General features: G+C 39.0%; 1 protein-coding gene across 8 annotated transcripts in view; it reads right to left on the bottom strand.

The window, feature by feature from the left end:
• The window catches only part of PUM3 (pumilio RNA binding family member 3), a 41343-nt gene that overhangs the window by 20266 nt on the left and 5877 nt on the right, over positions 1-15200 (bottom strand). For all 8 annotated transcript variants that reach the window (XM_059889068.1, XM_059889065.1, XM_059889066.1 and 5 more), the window contains exons 4-11: positions 12456-12591; positions 11494-11569; positions 7285-7378; positions 6967-7033; positions 5643-5817; positions 4588-4691; positions 3368-3446; positions 429-527 (exon numbers count right to left, since the gene is read on the bottom strand). In XM_059889068.1, the coding sequence (XP_059745051.1) occupies positions 429-527; positions 3368-3446; positions 4588-4691; positions 5643-5817; positions 6967-7033; positions 7285-7378; positions 11494-11569; positions 12456-12591 (830 nt within the window). The remainder of the gene's footprint in view (positions 1-428; positions 528-3367; positions 3447-4587; positions 4692-5642; positions 5818-6966; positions 7034-7284; positions 7379-11493; positions 11570-12455; positions 12592-15200) is intronic.

The raw sequence follows: 15200 nt of genomic DNA, 5'->3' as shown, positions 1-15200 counted from the left end.
AACACTGTTTGGGCTTCCCTGATGGCTCAGTGGTAAAGAAACTGCCTGCAACGCAGGAGACACAGGTTCAATCCCTGGTCCGGAAGATCCCCTGGAGAAAGAAATGGCAACTCACTCCAGTATTCTTGCCTAGAGAATCCCTTGGACAGAGAAGCCTGGCAAGCTATAATCCACTGGGTCACAAAAGAATTGGATGCGACTTAGCAACTAAACAACAAATACTGTGTTTATCTGCTTGACAGATCCCTTCCCATACAATGGCAACACAAGGTTTTCAAACTTGAAGACTCCAGCAGAGAAGCAACAAGAAGCTCAAAGAGGAGCCGGTTTCTCTGAGGCCTTGAGGTACAACTTTGCAAAGACAATGCTGTGCACAACAGGGCAAGACCCCAAGGAGACTGAAAATGCAATTCCTGACTGACCCTTACCTTGGGCGTGCCATGCCAGAGGCAGTACATGGCCACTCTGGCGCCATCGTGCGTGTGTGCCAGGTACACCACTGCTTCTCGGATGGCTTCAATCATTTCCTGGGGAATAAATGCAGTCAGGGCTTTGGTTTACTCTTTCTTTTTGCTTTTCACAGTCTGTCTAGTAAGGAGCAGTAATGCACAGAGAATGAAAGGCAGAGAGTATAGGTAGCAAACAACTTAAATTTTAATTTTGTAGACAGGCATGCATATATATAACTGCTTCCTAGAAACATTCTTTTTCTATCAAACGCAGTAAACATTGCCCACAGGCAATTTCTATTAAAATACCTAAGTTTCATCAAAGTCTATTCAGAAAAGTATGTATACAGTGGACCCCTGAGTGTGATTTGAAGAAGGTTCACTTACACATGAATTTTTTTCACTAATATGTACTACAGCACTATACCATCTACAGTTGGGTAAATCCCCATCCCTGATAGGGTAGGGATGATTACAGGTGGGTTTCTGACTGAGGACAGAGGACAGGAGTGTCAGTACCCCTAACTCCCATACTGTTCAAGGGTTAACTGTATATGTATAGTATATTCTCAATGACTTTTCAAGAAAAAAGAAATCTAAGAACTGGCTGTGGTATAAGAAGAGAGCTTTTAACTTAAAAAGCCAGATAAATAAAACGTTCTTCCAAAAAAGTCAAAATAATAATTTTGTCTGAAAACATTTTTCTTTTTTTAGTTTATCAATGGATTACCTCTGGAAATCACATTAATAATTCACCATCAAGACACTTAAGTAACATTTCTCTTAAGAAAAATTAATCTCTATATTGACATTTAGACTAGGCCTTCACTTAAATAGATGGGGAAACAGTGGAAACAGTGTCAGACTTTATTTTTGGGGGCTCCAAAATTCCTGCAGATGGTGACTGCAGCCATGAAATTAAAAGACGTTTACTCCTTGGAAGAAAAGTTATGACCAGCCTAGATAGCATATTGAGAAGCAGAAACATTACTTTGCCAACAAAGGTCCATCTAGTCAAGGCTATGGTTTTTCCTGTGGTCATGTATGGATGTGAGAGTTGGACTATAAAGAAAGCTGGGCGCCGAAGAATTGATGCTTTTTAACTGTGGTGTTGGAGAAGACTCTTGAGAGTCCCTTGGACTACAAGGAGATCCAACCAGTCCATTCTGAAGGAGATCAGCCCTGGGATTTCTTTGGAAGGAATGATGCTAAAGCTGAAACTCCAGTACTTTGGCCACCTCATGAGAAGAATTAACTCATTGGAAAAGACTCTGATGCTGGGAGGGATTGGGGGCAGGAGGAGAAGGGGACGATAGAGGATGAGATGGCTGGATGGCATCACTGACTCGATGGACGTGAGTCTGAGTGAACTCCGGGAGTTGGTGATGGACAGGGAGGCCTGGCGTGCTGCGATTCATGGGGTTGCAAAGAGTTGGACACGACTGAGCGACTGAACTGAACTGAACTGACCTTTTAGTAAAACCCAGTCATTAATTACCTTTTAGTAAAACCCAGTCATTAAAGTATTATGAAGTAATTTTAGCTATTTTTAGTCTTTATTTTCTGTTTTCAATGTATGCATATATTTTGTAATTATATTTGGAAGACAAGCATATAGGACAAGATGAGTTCTGCCAGCTAACAGCTGCAGGGCCAGTTTAATCCATTCCCAATTTTAAAAATTTATATTAAATAAATACAAAGTCTCCTGCCAGGAAGGAGAAAAGTAGCCTATTTTTATCAATAAGGAACAAAAAATTCCACTTATAACTATCTTACAACCCTTTTCAAGAGTATAGCTTTCAGCTTACATATCTAAACTTATGAATCTCTTCAAAGCTATCCAGTTGGGGAGTTACACATATATTCCAATCATGCTTCTTTCATCTCCAAAGGTTTTTCTTTGTTTTTGTTTACATCTCTCTATTGAAAATGCCCCAGGGCCCACAAAGATTTGTCTGTTTACTTTATATTCACACTAAGTTCCCAATGATTTTTTTTGCTATTACTAAAACACATTCAACACTAAAGATAAACACTTTATGGAATATATTAAAATGATCATTTTCTCAGTTCTGAAAATAAAGTCCTGCCTCAGAAAATCCAGAACTATGAGATACTGTGCAGGAAACGAGAGCTCTTCTCCAAAGAGAAGCAGCAACTGCTACGTTCACTAAACTACGTGCTTAGATAGGTGGCTACACTTGGAAAACTAATTTGCATGTCAATTTTGAGAGGGTCAAAATTCCTATGTATGTTCAATCTGGCATATTTGTAAAAAAAAATGTGAATCTCATTATTTGGTTATTGCTTATTATTAGAATGAGAACAAACGGACAATGAATTCACAGTATGATGAAGCAAGCAAAATTCAAGGGACTAAATGAATTCTCATCTATAGTCCCATCATTGACTTGAAGGGCAGTGCAATTTACCTTCACTCTTATATAAGGTCCAGTCTTTCACGGTCCATTTAGTTTTACCTAAGTATCCTCCAGTCACCTTTTAACACCAATATAATTTCTTTTTCATTTTTTTTGGTATCAATAAAGGTGAATTTCAAACTCCTTGAATGCTGAATATTCCTCCATGTGTTAGTTAATTTTCTGATTATGTTAAGCTAGAGTATACTCTCCAGATTGTAATTAAAATATGAAAATTCAATGGAACTGATAAAACTATGGTCAGGTCTACTGTCTTTCTAGCAAAAGTCTAAATGGAATTTAGTCTAAATTCCATAGACTAAAAAGTCTAAATGGAAGAAGTAGACTTCTTCAAAGGAAGTAGAGAGCATTATATTTTCTAAATACGGAAACAATTCTTTAAAAATTTCAAAAACCAATATACATGAAAGAAGTATTTCACATTTTTACACAGCACTCAATGTTTCAGTTTAAAAACTAAAACCAAGAACTTACTGATCTTAGCTTTGGGGGTGCATAGGTGAAAAAGTCCAAAAATACTTTATGTACCAGTGAGTGCTTAATCACAGCTTCTCTGAAAAGAGAAAAAAAAAAAAAACGGTCAGAAATGGTAGTATAATAATACAGAGATAGGTAACTTTGGTTGTCCTAAGATAATCAAAACAACTGAAATGGTTTTAGCAAATGTTATTTGTCATAAAAAGACTACCTTCAGCAACACCAAGACTTGAAAAAAAACTTACAGACCTCTAAAAATATTAGTGCCATCTACAACCAAGACCAGAATACAAATTTCTAGTACCTAAACAGCAAATATGAAATTATTATTCAAAACACACTCAATTTTCTTCAATAAAGCCATTAACTTTCTTTTACCCAACAATGGACACGTGATTAGAAATCCACATGTGGACTACATTTTAATGGCTATTTTCTTTTTGTCATGCCTCCTTTATAATGTACCCGTTTAACAAAAACATTTCCGCAGTTAAAACCTAAACAGATCAAAGTGAAAGTGAAGTCACTCAGTCGTGTCCGACTCTTTGCAACCCCATGGACTGTAGCCTACCAGGCTCTCTGTCCATGGGATTTTCCAGGTAATAGTACTGAAGTGGATTGCCATTTCCTTCTCCAGGGGATCTTCCTGACCCAGGGATCGAACCTAGGTCTCCCGCATTGTAGACAGACGCTTTACCGCCTGAGCCAGCAATTGCAACAACACCTAATTGATCCAAGCCTCCTAGCGTGACACATGATGAATTCAGATGTACAGTGTAGGTTAATGATCAGGCACCAAATTTAAGTTCACATGGAATTTTCAAGTAGAAGGCAAAAATAAGCTGCTTTTAATGGCAAAGCACTATTCTGAGCGCTTTAGAAATATTAACTCGTTTAATTTTCATAAAACTCTATGAAATAAACACTGTTATTATAATTATCTGGATAGGGAAACTAAGGCACAGAGAAGTTAAGTTGCCCAAGGGCACAGAGTCAGTAATTGAGGAAAGCACCAGGATTCACAACCCAGGAAGTCTGGTTTCAGAGCAACGCCCTAATGCCAAGTAGGCCACATGCATGGACTTTTAAGTCTCACAATCTAATTTATATAGTAGACCGTAACTGGCAAACTATTCACCTTTCCTATGCAAAGGCTACATAAAACTTTCCCCTTTCAAATGCTATTTGTTAATAAAACACAAAAAAAGTTTTCTTACTTTTGGGCCATTGGAGTTAGAATCTGTTTCATTTCATCCATGATAAGCTCTAATTTTTCTGGCTGTACCTCTAATACTTTGTCCAGAGTTGGGTGATCTGCTGACTGCAACAGAAGAAAAATCAAGCCCCTCTAAATTTGATCACGTTTCTCCAACTTTAGACCAAAGAAAATCAATTAGAGTCATTTACCATAAACTTAAATTTTTAGATTTCCCATATTTACATAATAAAAGCACCTCTGTGGATATATTCAGAGTAATTCCTGATTACCTAATTCTCATTTGATGTACACCATTGTACTTTCAGGCTAAACAACCAACCAAATCAAAAGCTAGCCAGTAAAGACCTGCCAAGCACTTAATAAGTGCCTATTCACAAGACCAAGTAGTCAGTTAACAAAGTCTTGCCACCATGTGTTCTGTGATTAGCTGGATATTCCTAGAGTGACTGTGACAAAGGAGCACTAAGTTCAAGCCAGGAGCGGAACCTGACTAGCAGAAGCAACCCAGGAACCAATCCATCTCCCTTGAGATAAATGTGTGTACTTGTGTCTAAGGTCTGAACTAGATCCCTTAACTGTCCTAGTCCCACTACTAGCCTTGTAGTACACCCAGGGTTGGGTCTCTCCACTCTGCGTCCTCTCCACGTAGGACCCAGAGAAGGGTCAGCCACAGCCAACAGGGAGCTCGATGCCCTTCAACCAGGGCTGGTTAGCCGGTGTTTACAAAGCTCCATTAAGAATCTTCCTAGGTCTATCTGACTACTGTAGCAACAGAAGTATTGAAGCAGTACACAAGAGTACTTGCAAAGGAGTAATGCAAGCAGTTTTAATTTATAGGGGATTTAAAGATAGTGCTCAGGGAAAGAGAAATTTAAGTATGATCCCTTGCTCAATACACCAGAGACAAAATAGTCCAAGAGGATAAAGGCTAGGAGACAGTCTCTTTAAAGAACCACCAAAGGAAAAATACATTCTGAATACAGAGCACTGGAAGGTAAGGAACAGCACAAAGGAAAAGTAAATCTCGAGGAAAAAACTGTCTTGAAGCATCACCTTGTAAAGCTGGAACGTGTTCCCATAGAGTTCCTCCGTCAGCATGTTCCTCTGCTCCAGGATGGCTTTGTCATTGTAGGCGTACTCCACAATGGCGGACGCTTCCGCGTGCCGCAGGAGCTTCCTCACGTGGCCCTTAAAGCTTCGTATTATCTCTGCGATCTGTGCTTTACTCCTAAATCCGATGTGACCACAGGAAAAGTAAGTGATACAAGGAGAAAGCTGGGTGGTGACAAAACACACACACTTCTCCTGAGACCCCTCATCACTGTGTGTGTGGGAGTGACTACCCCAGAGAAATGCTGTGAGAAGGAAAACCAAATTGCCCTGTATTTCTACCTTGTATTTCCTTGCCTTTTTTCTTCTTTTTGGCCATGCTGTGCAGCTTATGGGAATCTTAGTTCTCCAACCAGGGATTGAACACAGGCCCTCAGAAGTGAAAGCATGGAATCCTAACCACTGGACCACCAGCAAATTTTCTCTATGACTTGAGGCGCAGCCTGCCTAGGTTTGAAACCTGGCTCTGCTGACCAGCTCAGACTGCCTGAGCAAGATATTTAACTGCTCTGTGCTTCAGCTTCTTCAGTCATAAAATGGAAAGAATAAGGTTACTGTGAGGATAAATGAGTTAAGGCACACTGAGAACTGTAAGCAGCACATAGTAAGTGCTCCATAAATGTCCGTTCCCATCAGGAAACTGTTTAGCTTGAAAGAAGTTGGGTAGAAGGAGAAAAGGAGAAGGTAAAAGTCAAAGTGCAGGATAATATGAATAAAATATATCCCAGGATTCTCTTTTAAAACAGGACTTAATCACAAGTATTTCTATTCTATCCTAAAATAATCAAGAGGCCAATAATTCCAGTCAGGAATACAGTTTTTAGGAATTTGCCAGCTGTACTGTTTGGTTGTTGGTTAGCACATTTTGGCACATTATTATACTTGGGAGGGCAAGACGAGTATTAATCCCACCTGGTTTAGGAAATCCTCCTATCTTGCCATTTCCTAACCCACTCACCCTGGTTTGGTCTACTCACCTGCCCCTCCCACCACTCCAACCTCTAAATAACTTGTGACGAATTACAAGTTCATTATAACCATTTCTCTTCTTCCAGGACTTCAAGATACACTTGTAAGGTCAATGAAGGCAATACTACTTTTACATTTTTTCAATAACTGTTTTTTAAGACCATATTCCTTGCAAACATTACCAGCATCTGCTTAAGGCTACTATCATGGTCACAGATTTTTAAGAAACATTTGCACACAATACGTTATCCAAATCTTAAAAAACTAATTAAAATATTTTATAAATAAAACAACTCACCCATACATGAGAAACTTCTTAACAATATTTCTGGAATATTTAGCTTTACTTAACTCAACCAAATCACCTGAAAAACAAAATACATTACAATGATTGGGTAACCTCCAGAAACAAGGAGAGAACTGAACGCACAATCCTGGGAACACAAACAAATCACTCCCTATTTGTCCCAGGCAAAAAACACACAAAAACAGAAAAGGTCCTGCCGAGGACACTCTGCTATTCCTCAACAGAATTCTTTTTCAACACAGTGTTGGGTATTTCAAGAGAAAACAAGCAACTTTATACCAATGATTACAAAATACATATAAGAAATACCTCGCAATTCTTCAAAAGCCTGTTTCCTTTGCTCTTCATTGCCGAACTGAATGTAACACTGGATCACTCGAGTTGAATCGTGTGCAAATGCAATCTGTAGGAAAACAGTTGGGGCCTTTAGACAAAATCTCCCTGAAAATGTATGTTTCTATCATATTACTTATGTTGTATTGCTCCCTCTTTTACAACTCCTTGTGAGAAAAAAAAAAAAAGGAGTCTTCATGGCTAATCAAATCTACATTACTTGGGAGTACAATTCTTTATTTAATTGTTCAGAGTGGCACTCTTTGGTTTTGCTGGCTACTGTATGGCATTGAGATAGGACTGGATTTAACTATTTTGTAAGATTTTATCATTATAATTAAAACCAAACCAAATCTGTACAATGATTATACATATTGTATTTCTCATTTCTCTGACAGTTACTTTACCTAAAAGAGGAATTTTCCAGGGCAAAAATTCTATTATGCTATGTTTTTTTTTTTTTTTTAATATAAATGATCTAGGAATGTTTGGCTTTGCCAACCAAAGTCTTGCTACATAAATAATTATATCCTGATACACACTGCAATTACATTATGAGCTAATCACTCCATTTCTCACATTTTCATTATAATTCCTGAATATACATCCAGTTATATTCCTAGAAAAGTATTTCAAATCTGATTCTCCAACCTTAACCCCCTCACAACTACTGGATGGATTAGATCCTCATTGATGGACTTCCTGATTAATTTTCTAAAGCAATAACCACAGATAATCAGTCATGCACTATTACTTTTTATATACTAGTCTATTTTAATAGTGCTTATTACCTGTTGCTAAGTCTGTCTTTAAATTTTTAAATTCTAACAAATCTGAAGGTAAAGGTGTATCTTCATCAAAGTCACAGGTTGTAGAAGAATTTGCTTAAGGGAGATCTGTATAGACATTTTTGATAAAATTTTTTAAATAATTTTAAAAAATCAGTCTGAGATTTCCCTGGTGGTCCAGTGGTTAAGAATCCACCTGTCAATGCAGGGGACATGGGTTCAATCCCTGGTTTGGGAAGATCCCACACACTGTGGGACAACAAGGCCTGCGTGCGACAACTACTGAGCCTACATTCTAGAGCTGAGAGCTGCTACTACTGAAGTCCATGTGCCTAGAGCCCATGCTCTGCAACAAGGAAGTCACTGCAATGAGAAGCCTTTGCACCACCACTAGAGTAGCCCCTGTATGTCCCAATAGAGAAAGCTCAGGTGCAGCAACGAAGACCCAGTGCAGCCATAAATAAATAGTTATTATTTTTTTAAATTAGGCTGTTTTGTGCATATATTGATTACCTACTATGTAACCAATGTATGTGGTTTAAATTATTTTTCCGATGTCGAGTTAAAAGTGAGTTGGTGTTATTAGATATTTATAGATGAAAGTAAGTTTATGAGAAATTAAGAAACTTGCTATCCTTACGACTCTGGAATGAATTTCTTTGAGCCCAGATGCTGTTGTTGTTCTCCACTCCCTGCCCACCCACCCCCCCTCCCCATTTGCCATGCAGTAATGGGGCCAGATGCCATGATCTTAGTTTTAATATTTAGTTTTAAGCCAGTTGATTCACTCTCCTTCTTCACCTTCATCAAGAGGCTCTTTAGCTTCTCCTCGCTTTCTGCCATTAGATTGGTATCATCCACATATCTGAGGTTGTTGATGTTTCTCCCGCCTGTCTTGATTCCAGCCTGTAACTCATCCAGCCTGCCATTTCTCATGATGTGCTCAGCGTATATCACGTCTCATGATGTGACAGCAGACAGCCCTGTCATACTTCTTTCATAATCATGAACCAATTAGTTGTTCCATACTTGCTTCTTGTTCTATACCGCATACACATTTCTCAGGAGACAGGTAGGATGGTCTGGTATTCCCATCTCTTTAAGAGCTTTCCAGTTCGTTATAATCCACATAGTCAAAGGCTTCAGAGTAGTCAATGAAACAGAGGTAGATGTTTTTCTGGAATTCCCGATCTCTATGACCCAGCAAATGTGGGCAATTTTCTCTCTGATTCCTCTTCCTTCTCTAAACCCTGCTTGGACATCTGGAAATTCTTGGTTCACATAATGCTGAAGCCTAGCATGTAAGATTTTAAGCATGATCTTACTAGCATGGGAGATGAGAGCAACTGTCTGATGTTAGCACATTCTTGAGTATTACTCCTCTTGGGAATTGGGATGAGGATTGACCTTTTCCAGTCCTGTGGCCACTGCTGAGTATTTCAGATTTGCTGACATATTGAATGTAACGCTTTGATGGCATCATCCTTTAGGGTTTTGAATAGTTTTACTGGCATTCTATCATATCCACTAGCTTTATTAACAGCAGTACTTCCTAAGGCCCACTTGACTTTGCTCTCCAGACTGTCTGGCTCTGGGTGACTGACCACATCATCACAGCAATCTGGTTCTCTTAGATCTTTTTTGTACCGTTCTTCCGTGTATTCTTTCCATCTCTTCTTGATCTCTTCAATGGCTACTAGGTCTCTACCGTTTCTGTCGTTTATTGTGCCCATCTTTGGGCAAAATATTCCTTTGATATTTCTAGTTTTCCTGAAGAGATCTCTGTCTTTCCCCTTCTGTCGCTTTCTTCTAGTTTCACGTACAGTTCATGAAGGCTTTCTTGTCTCTCTGTGCTGTTTTTTGGAAATCTGCGTTCAGTTGGATATGCTATTCCCCTTCTCCCTTGCTTCTTGCTTCTCTTCTTTCTTTAGCTATTTGTAAGGCCTCCTCAGATAACCACTTTGCCATCTTGCTTTTCTTTTTCTTTGGGATGGTTTTGTTTGCTGCCTCCTGTACAATATTACGGACCTCCATCCATAGTTCTTCAGGCACACTGTTTACAAGTTCTAATCCCTTGAATCTATCAAATATCTAATAGGGATGAAGACTAAGCTAAAGGATACAAAGTATGCACTTGTTACCAATGCTGCTGGCACACAGTAAAGAATAAATGGGCTGTCTTGTCTAAAAGCACAGATTAATTCCCAAGTCCATGGGCATCAGTAGTCACAATAACCTAAGGGTAAATGAGAAGGATCTTAAGCATGCATGATTTATAAATTGAGCATAAGAGGTTACTGTTAGAGATGAGTAGGTCTATCCTAAAAAGATCTTGCTGGCTTTAAGAACGCAGCAGCTGGGAACTTGCTATTGGAAAACAGTCCTTCAAATTTCAATACAGCATTTGTTTAGACCTATGTACATGGTTCGACAAAGGCAGGCCCCCAGGGTCTCCAAAGATACTGAGTCTGTTGGCTTATAAGTGAATATCACTAAAAGTGTAAAAGTGTTAGCATTCAGTTGTCTCCAACTTGGCAACCCCATGGACTGTTGCCCATCAGGTTCCTCCGTCCATGGAATTCTCCAGGCAAGAATACTGGAGTTGGTAGCTGTTCCCTTCTCCTGGGACTGAAACCACATCTCCTGTGTTGGCAGGTGGATTCTTTACCGTCTGAGCCATCAGGGAAGCCCAAATATCACTAAGTATTTATCCAAATATACAAGAATCAATAGAAGTTTACTATAAAACAGGATTAAAGAGCAATAATGAAAATCACTTTAAAACTCCCAAATCTACTATATTTTAAAGATCCTTTGTACAATGCTTATAAAAGCAAGGAAGAAAGTAATGTTTGCTTTGCACATTCAAAATAGCCAGCATTTAGAACTTACAGAGTTCACAGTAAGAGATTATAACAAGCACTGTTGAACTAATAAATTCCCTGAGATAACTTTAAGAGAACATTGAGTGAATGAAAGTCACTCCGTTGTGTCTGACTCTTGGCAACGCCATGGACTATATAGTTCAGGGAATATTCCAGGCCAGAATATTGGAGTGGGTAGCCTTTCCCTTCTCCAGGGGATCTTCCCAATCCAGGAAATCAAACCCAGGTCTCCCGCATTGCAGGCAGATTCTTTAACAGCCGAGCCAAGAACACACTGATTTAAATAAATTATTTTAAAATGAACAGCCAAATACTTGATAGTCTTTTGGTAATTTCCCAGCAGTAAGGTCTCTATTAAATTTTTCAGAGAGATTATAAAAGGTATTTGAAAACTGAAGCCAAATATATTAAAAACAGAAACAATTTCATCTGTAATAAATAATCAACTACCCTTTACTGAGAGTGAGTCAATTTAGTTCTTAAAATTGCAACTATGAGTACGCCCTACTTACAGTTTTAATCTTCCCTTGAATCAACTTCTGCAAATCACTCATCAACTTCACTCTTTTCTCTTTGTCACAATCTTTTCTATAAAAGAGTCAGGAAACATAGCCTAAGTAAAGACATTATTTTAAACACACAAAACTAAAAACCGTACCAGTGTACGTTCATGCAGTTCAGTATGATCTTCCCTTCAAAGAAAGCAAATCTTTGACATTAAAATTACTATTCCAGAGCAGCTAGAGAAAAGTAATTTTCTCAAAGGCAGAAACTCATCTCACAAGGTATAATTTCATGTATCAATCTAAATCTTAACAGCCAGAACTTAAAAGCAAAGCAAATAATAAAACAAGTCCAAGATACCAAATACTCAAGTATTTCAAAACCTAGCCAAAAAGAACTATCCTCCATTTTCTCAGAAATTTCTCAGGAAGGACATCAAATCCATTTTAACTCTCATACCGTTTCCTAAGCAGATCTTGATGCCATCCTAATGATTCCACGCATTTCTGTAAAGGGCACACATCCAGACAGTGATGCCTTTCTTGGTGTGTTATGCTGCTGCTGCTGCTGCTGCTGCTGCTGCTAAGCAGCATCAGTCGTGTCCAACTCTGTGTGACCCCATAGATGGCAGCCTCCCGTCCCTGGGATTCTCCAGGTAAGAACTCCGGAGTAGGTTGCCATTTCCTTCTCCAATGCATGAAAGTGAAAAGTGAAAGTGAAGTTGCTCAGTCGTGTCCAACTCTTAGCGACCCCATGGACTGCAGCCTACCAGGCTCCTCTGTCCATGGGATTTTCCAGGCAAGAGTACTGGAGTGGGTCGCCAGTGCCTTCTCCGGGTGTGTTAAGAAAAATCCCTAAATAACCAAAGTGCTATGTGATTTATTTTAGGACATCTCACTATTTACAAAGTATACTGTTACTCCTCCATCATCTCCAAGAGCTCAATAAAGATGTCATTAACTAGCATTACCTTCTTAAGATCTCCCAAATCTGCTTTGCCCGAATGACGATGTCATAGTTGGTTTTATCACTGAGTTGCCTGCTCTGCTTCAGTTCTTTCTTCTTTTTTTTGAATTCATCCCATTTGGGTTTCTTGGCCGCTGACTCTAGTCATTACAGAAATTATTTTCAATTACACTTAACATTCTCAGTGCCATAAACACAGAGCAAATTTGGTACCTATGGCAATCAGTAATCAAGATCAATACTCATTGTGGGAACTAGAAGGGGGAAAATCATTCCCTATCAACTTAAACTTTATTTCATTTTCCGAGCAGTTTACACATTTTAAATTTGGTTGACACCAACTGTTCATTCACTCAACAAATTGATTCTTAATAGAACACCTATTAGGGAAAAAAAAGGAAACTAAAAGGATTATAAAATCAATTACAAATTTTTAAGCATCTTTTTCCATTGTAAAATTAAAATTTTACTTTAGAACATAAAGATCATTGGACATTAGGTATAGTCAGTTCTCAATGAAAACAGAAATTAGTCCAAGTTAACATAGGAAAAACAATAGTCACAAATTCACTGAGTGCTGTTACGTATTAAGTAATTTTTACAACAGCTCTGTGAAGTGGGTACTGTTATTATTCCCTCTCATGTCAGGGAAAGAAAGATACTGGGCAGATAAGCTCCCTATCCAAGGTCACGTAACTCCTAAGTGGCAGAGACAGGATGTACACCCAGATATGGCTCTGAAACTTTATTCTCTGCTGTCTGTTACTCATGACAATGCACAGTGAAAATTTCTAAGTTCTCTACAATTAGGGTCATGCTATAAAAGTATCTTTCTACTGCTTATTTTTTTATCTTCACAATCTAAGCAACTTATTAATTGGATTAAAAAAAAAAAATCCCAATGAGGCCAAACAAAGAACTTAATAAGATGGGTATTATTTACATGAGTACCCTGCAAAAAACCCTTCGGAGAATTAGTTATTTCTAGATATTGCCCCGTCTCTTATTAGAAAATATATTCAAAAAACAAAATTCTCCTATAATCTTAAAACCTAGAGACTAAAATTTCATTTCCTTCTTGTTTTTTCCCCCCACACATATTTTATATTAATTTCCTTGATGTCTTTACTTAAACATCATTATACTCTAAGTATTCCTCCATGAAACTAAATATTCTCAAGAATGTAATTTTTAATGGCATATCATATACTACAATGTATTTTACTCCCCTTACTGCTCACTTACTTATTCCCAATCTAATAACAGAAGATTACAGGCAACAGAAGCATATTCACTATTAATATTAGGACATCGTGTACTACACAGCAGAGGATAGTAACCGATCCACAGTTCATTTAATTGTGAAAATATCTGGGCACCCTCAACATAAGCCATGTTTGGCTGCAGGAGATATAACCAGTTTTGGGAATGACTTGTATCCAGTCCCCCTCAGTTGCTGGTATTAAAATGAGAAAATCAGAGTTCCACTTTGAGATGCAGGGAACTTATCTTCTATAGCAAAAGGAACGAGGGCCACTCTTTAATGAGAATGTGTGTGCACTTAAAATGCAGGTATCAAGAAAGCCAGTGTAGGGACATCCCTGGTGGTCCAGTGGTTAAGAATCCTCCTTCTGATGAAGGGAACGCGGGTTCGATCCCTGGTCAGGGAATCCCACGTGCTGTTGGGCAACTAAGCCTGTGAGCTGTAACTGGATAGCTCATGCTCTCTAGAACGTGGGCTGCAACAAGAGAAGCCTGCACATCACAGCAAAGACCCAGCACAGCCAAAAATAAGAAAATTAAAAAAAAAGAATACCAATGTGGAAAGGAAGAATTAGGATCTATGAGAGAGAAGCAAGGTAAGAGTAGATAGGCCTGGAAGAAAAGGGGAAAAGAGAAAAGGGCTAGACCATGAAAAAATCCTTCAGGCCTCATGAAAAATAATGAAAATCTCCCTCCTTTCCTCTCTCCCTACGTCTCTGTCTTAAGGCTGCTGTCCCTCCAGCAAGCAACCCTAGGCAGAGCTGAGAGCAAGGACCAGGGCTCAGGGACTGGACTAAGAAGGCCCCTTGGCAATGGTCTCAGTTGGCAGCAAAAGGGCAGTGTCAGGCTCCAGCATGCTGGAGAAAAAGGGAATGAAAGACAGCAGAGAAAGTCTCCTGACGCTGCACAGAAGGCACCTGCAGGTCAGCAAGACGCACAGCAAGGGCAGGTTGTACAACAGACAGCAACGCTCTGAGTTAGAGACCACCCCTTGAACATCATCATGATGAAGAGAGTAGTAGTTTGTTTCAACAGACAAAGAATAGCCAGGCCAGCACTTCTAATCAGTTAGCAACCTAGCCTGCACCAGTTCAAGTCAAATCTATGACATATTATATACCTTCTCTGGAACGGTTTACCAGGTCTGAGCCGTATGATAAGCTAATACTCTTAGAATGGCCTGAGCTCTGTGAGAGCAGTATCTACATGTATCTCGTTCACCAGGACACTGGTTATTTAAGGCTGGCTTCCATGCTGATTACCTGGGGCTTGTACCCTCACTGGTTATTAATTTCTTTTCACTGTCTCTTGATGACAGTGTGCAGAAAACTCAAGTATTTGTTTGCTAAATGAATGAGTTCATTAATGTAAGCCTACAGAAAGGAATGCTTCATTGAGAGTCCAATGTATAAAGCCCATTACAACTTAGCCTAACTCCACAGCCAGGGGAATTTAGCAAGGGCCTAGGAATTCTAAGCACTAGAGG

Source organism: Bos taurus, chromosome 8 (genome assembly GCF_002263795.3).
Source record: "Bos taurus isolate L1 Dominette 01449 registration number 42190680 breed Hereford chromosome 8, ARS-UCD2.0, whole genome shotgun sequence".
Taxonomy (NCBI): domain Eukaryota; kingdom Metazoa; phylum Chordata; class Mammalia; order Artiodactyla; family Bovidae; genus Bos; species Bos taurus.
This window is presented reverse-complemented; position numbering and strand designations above follow the sequence as displayed.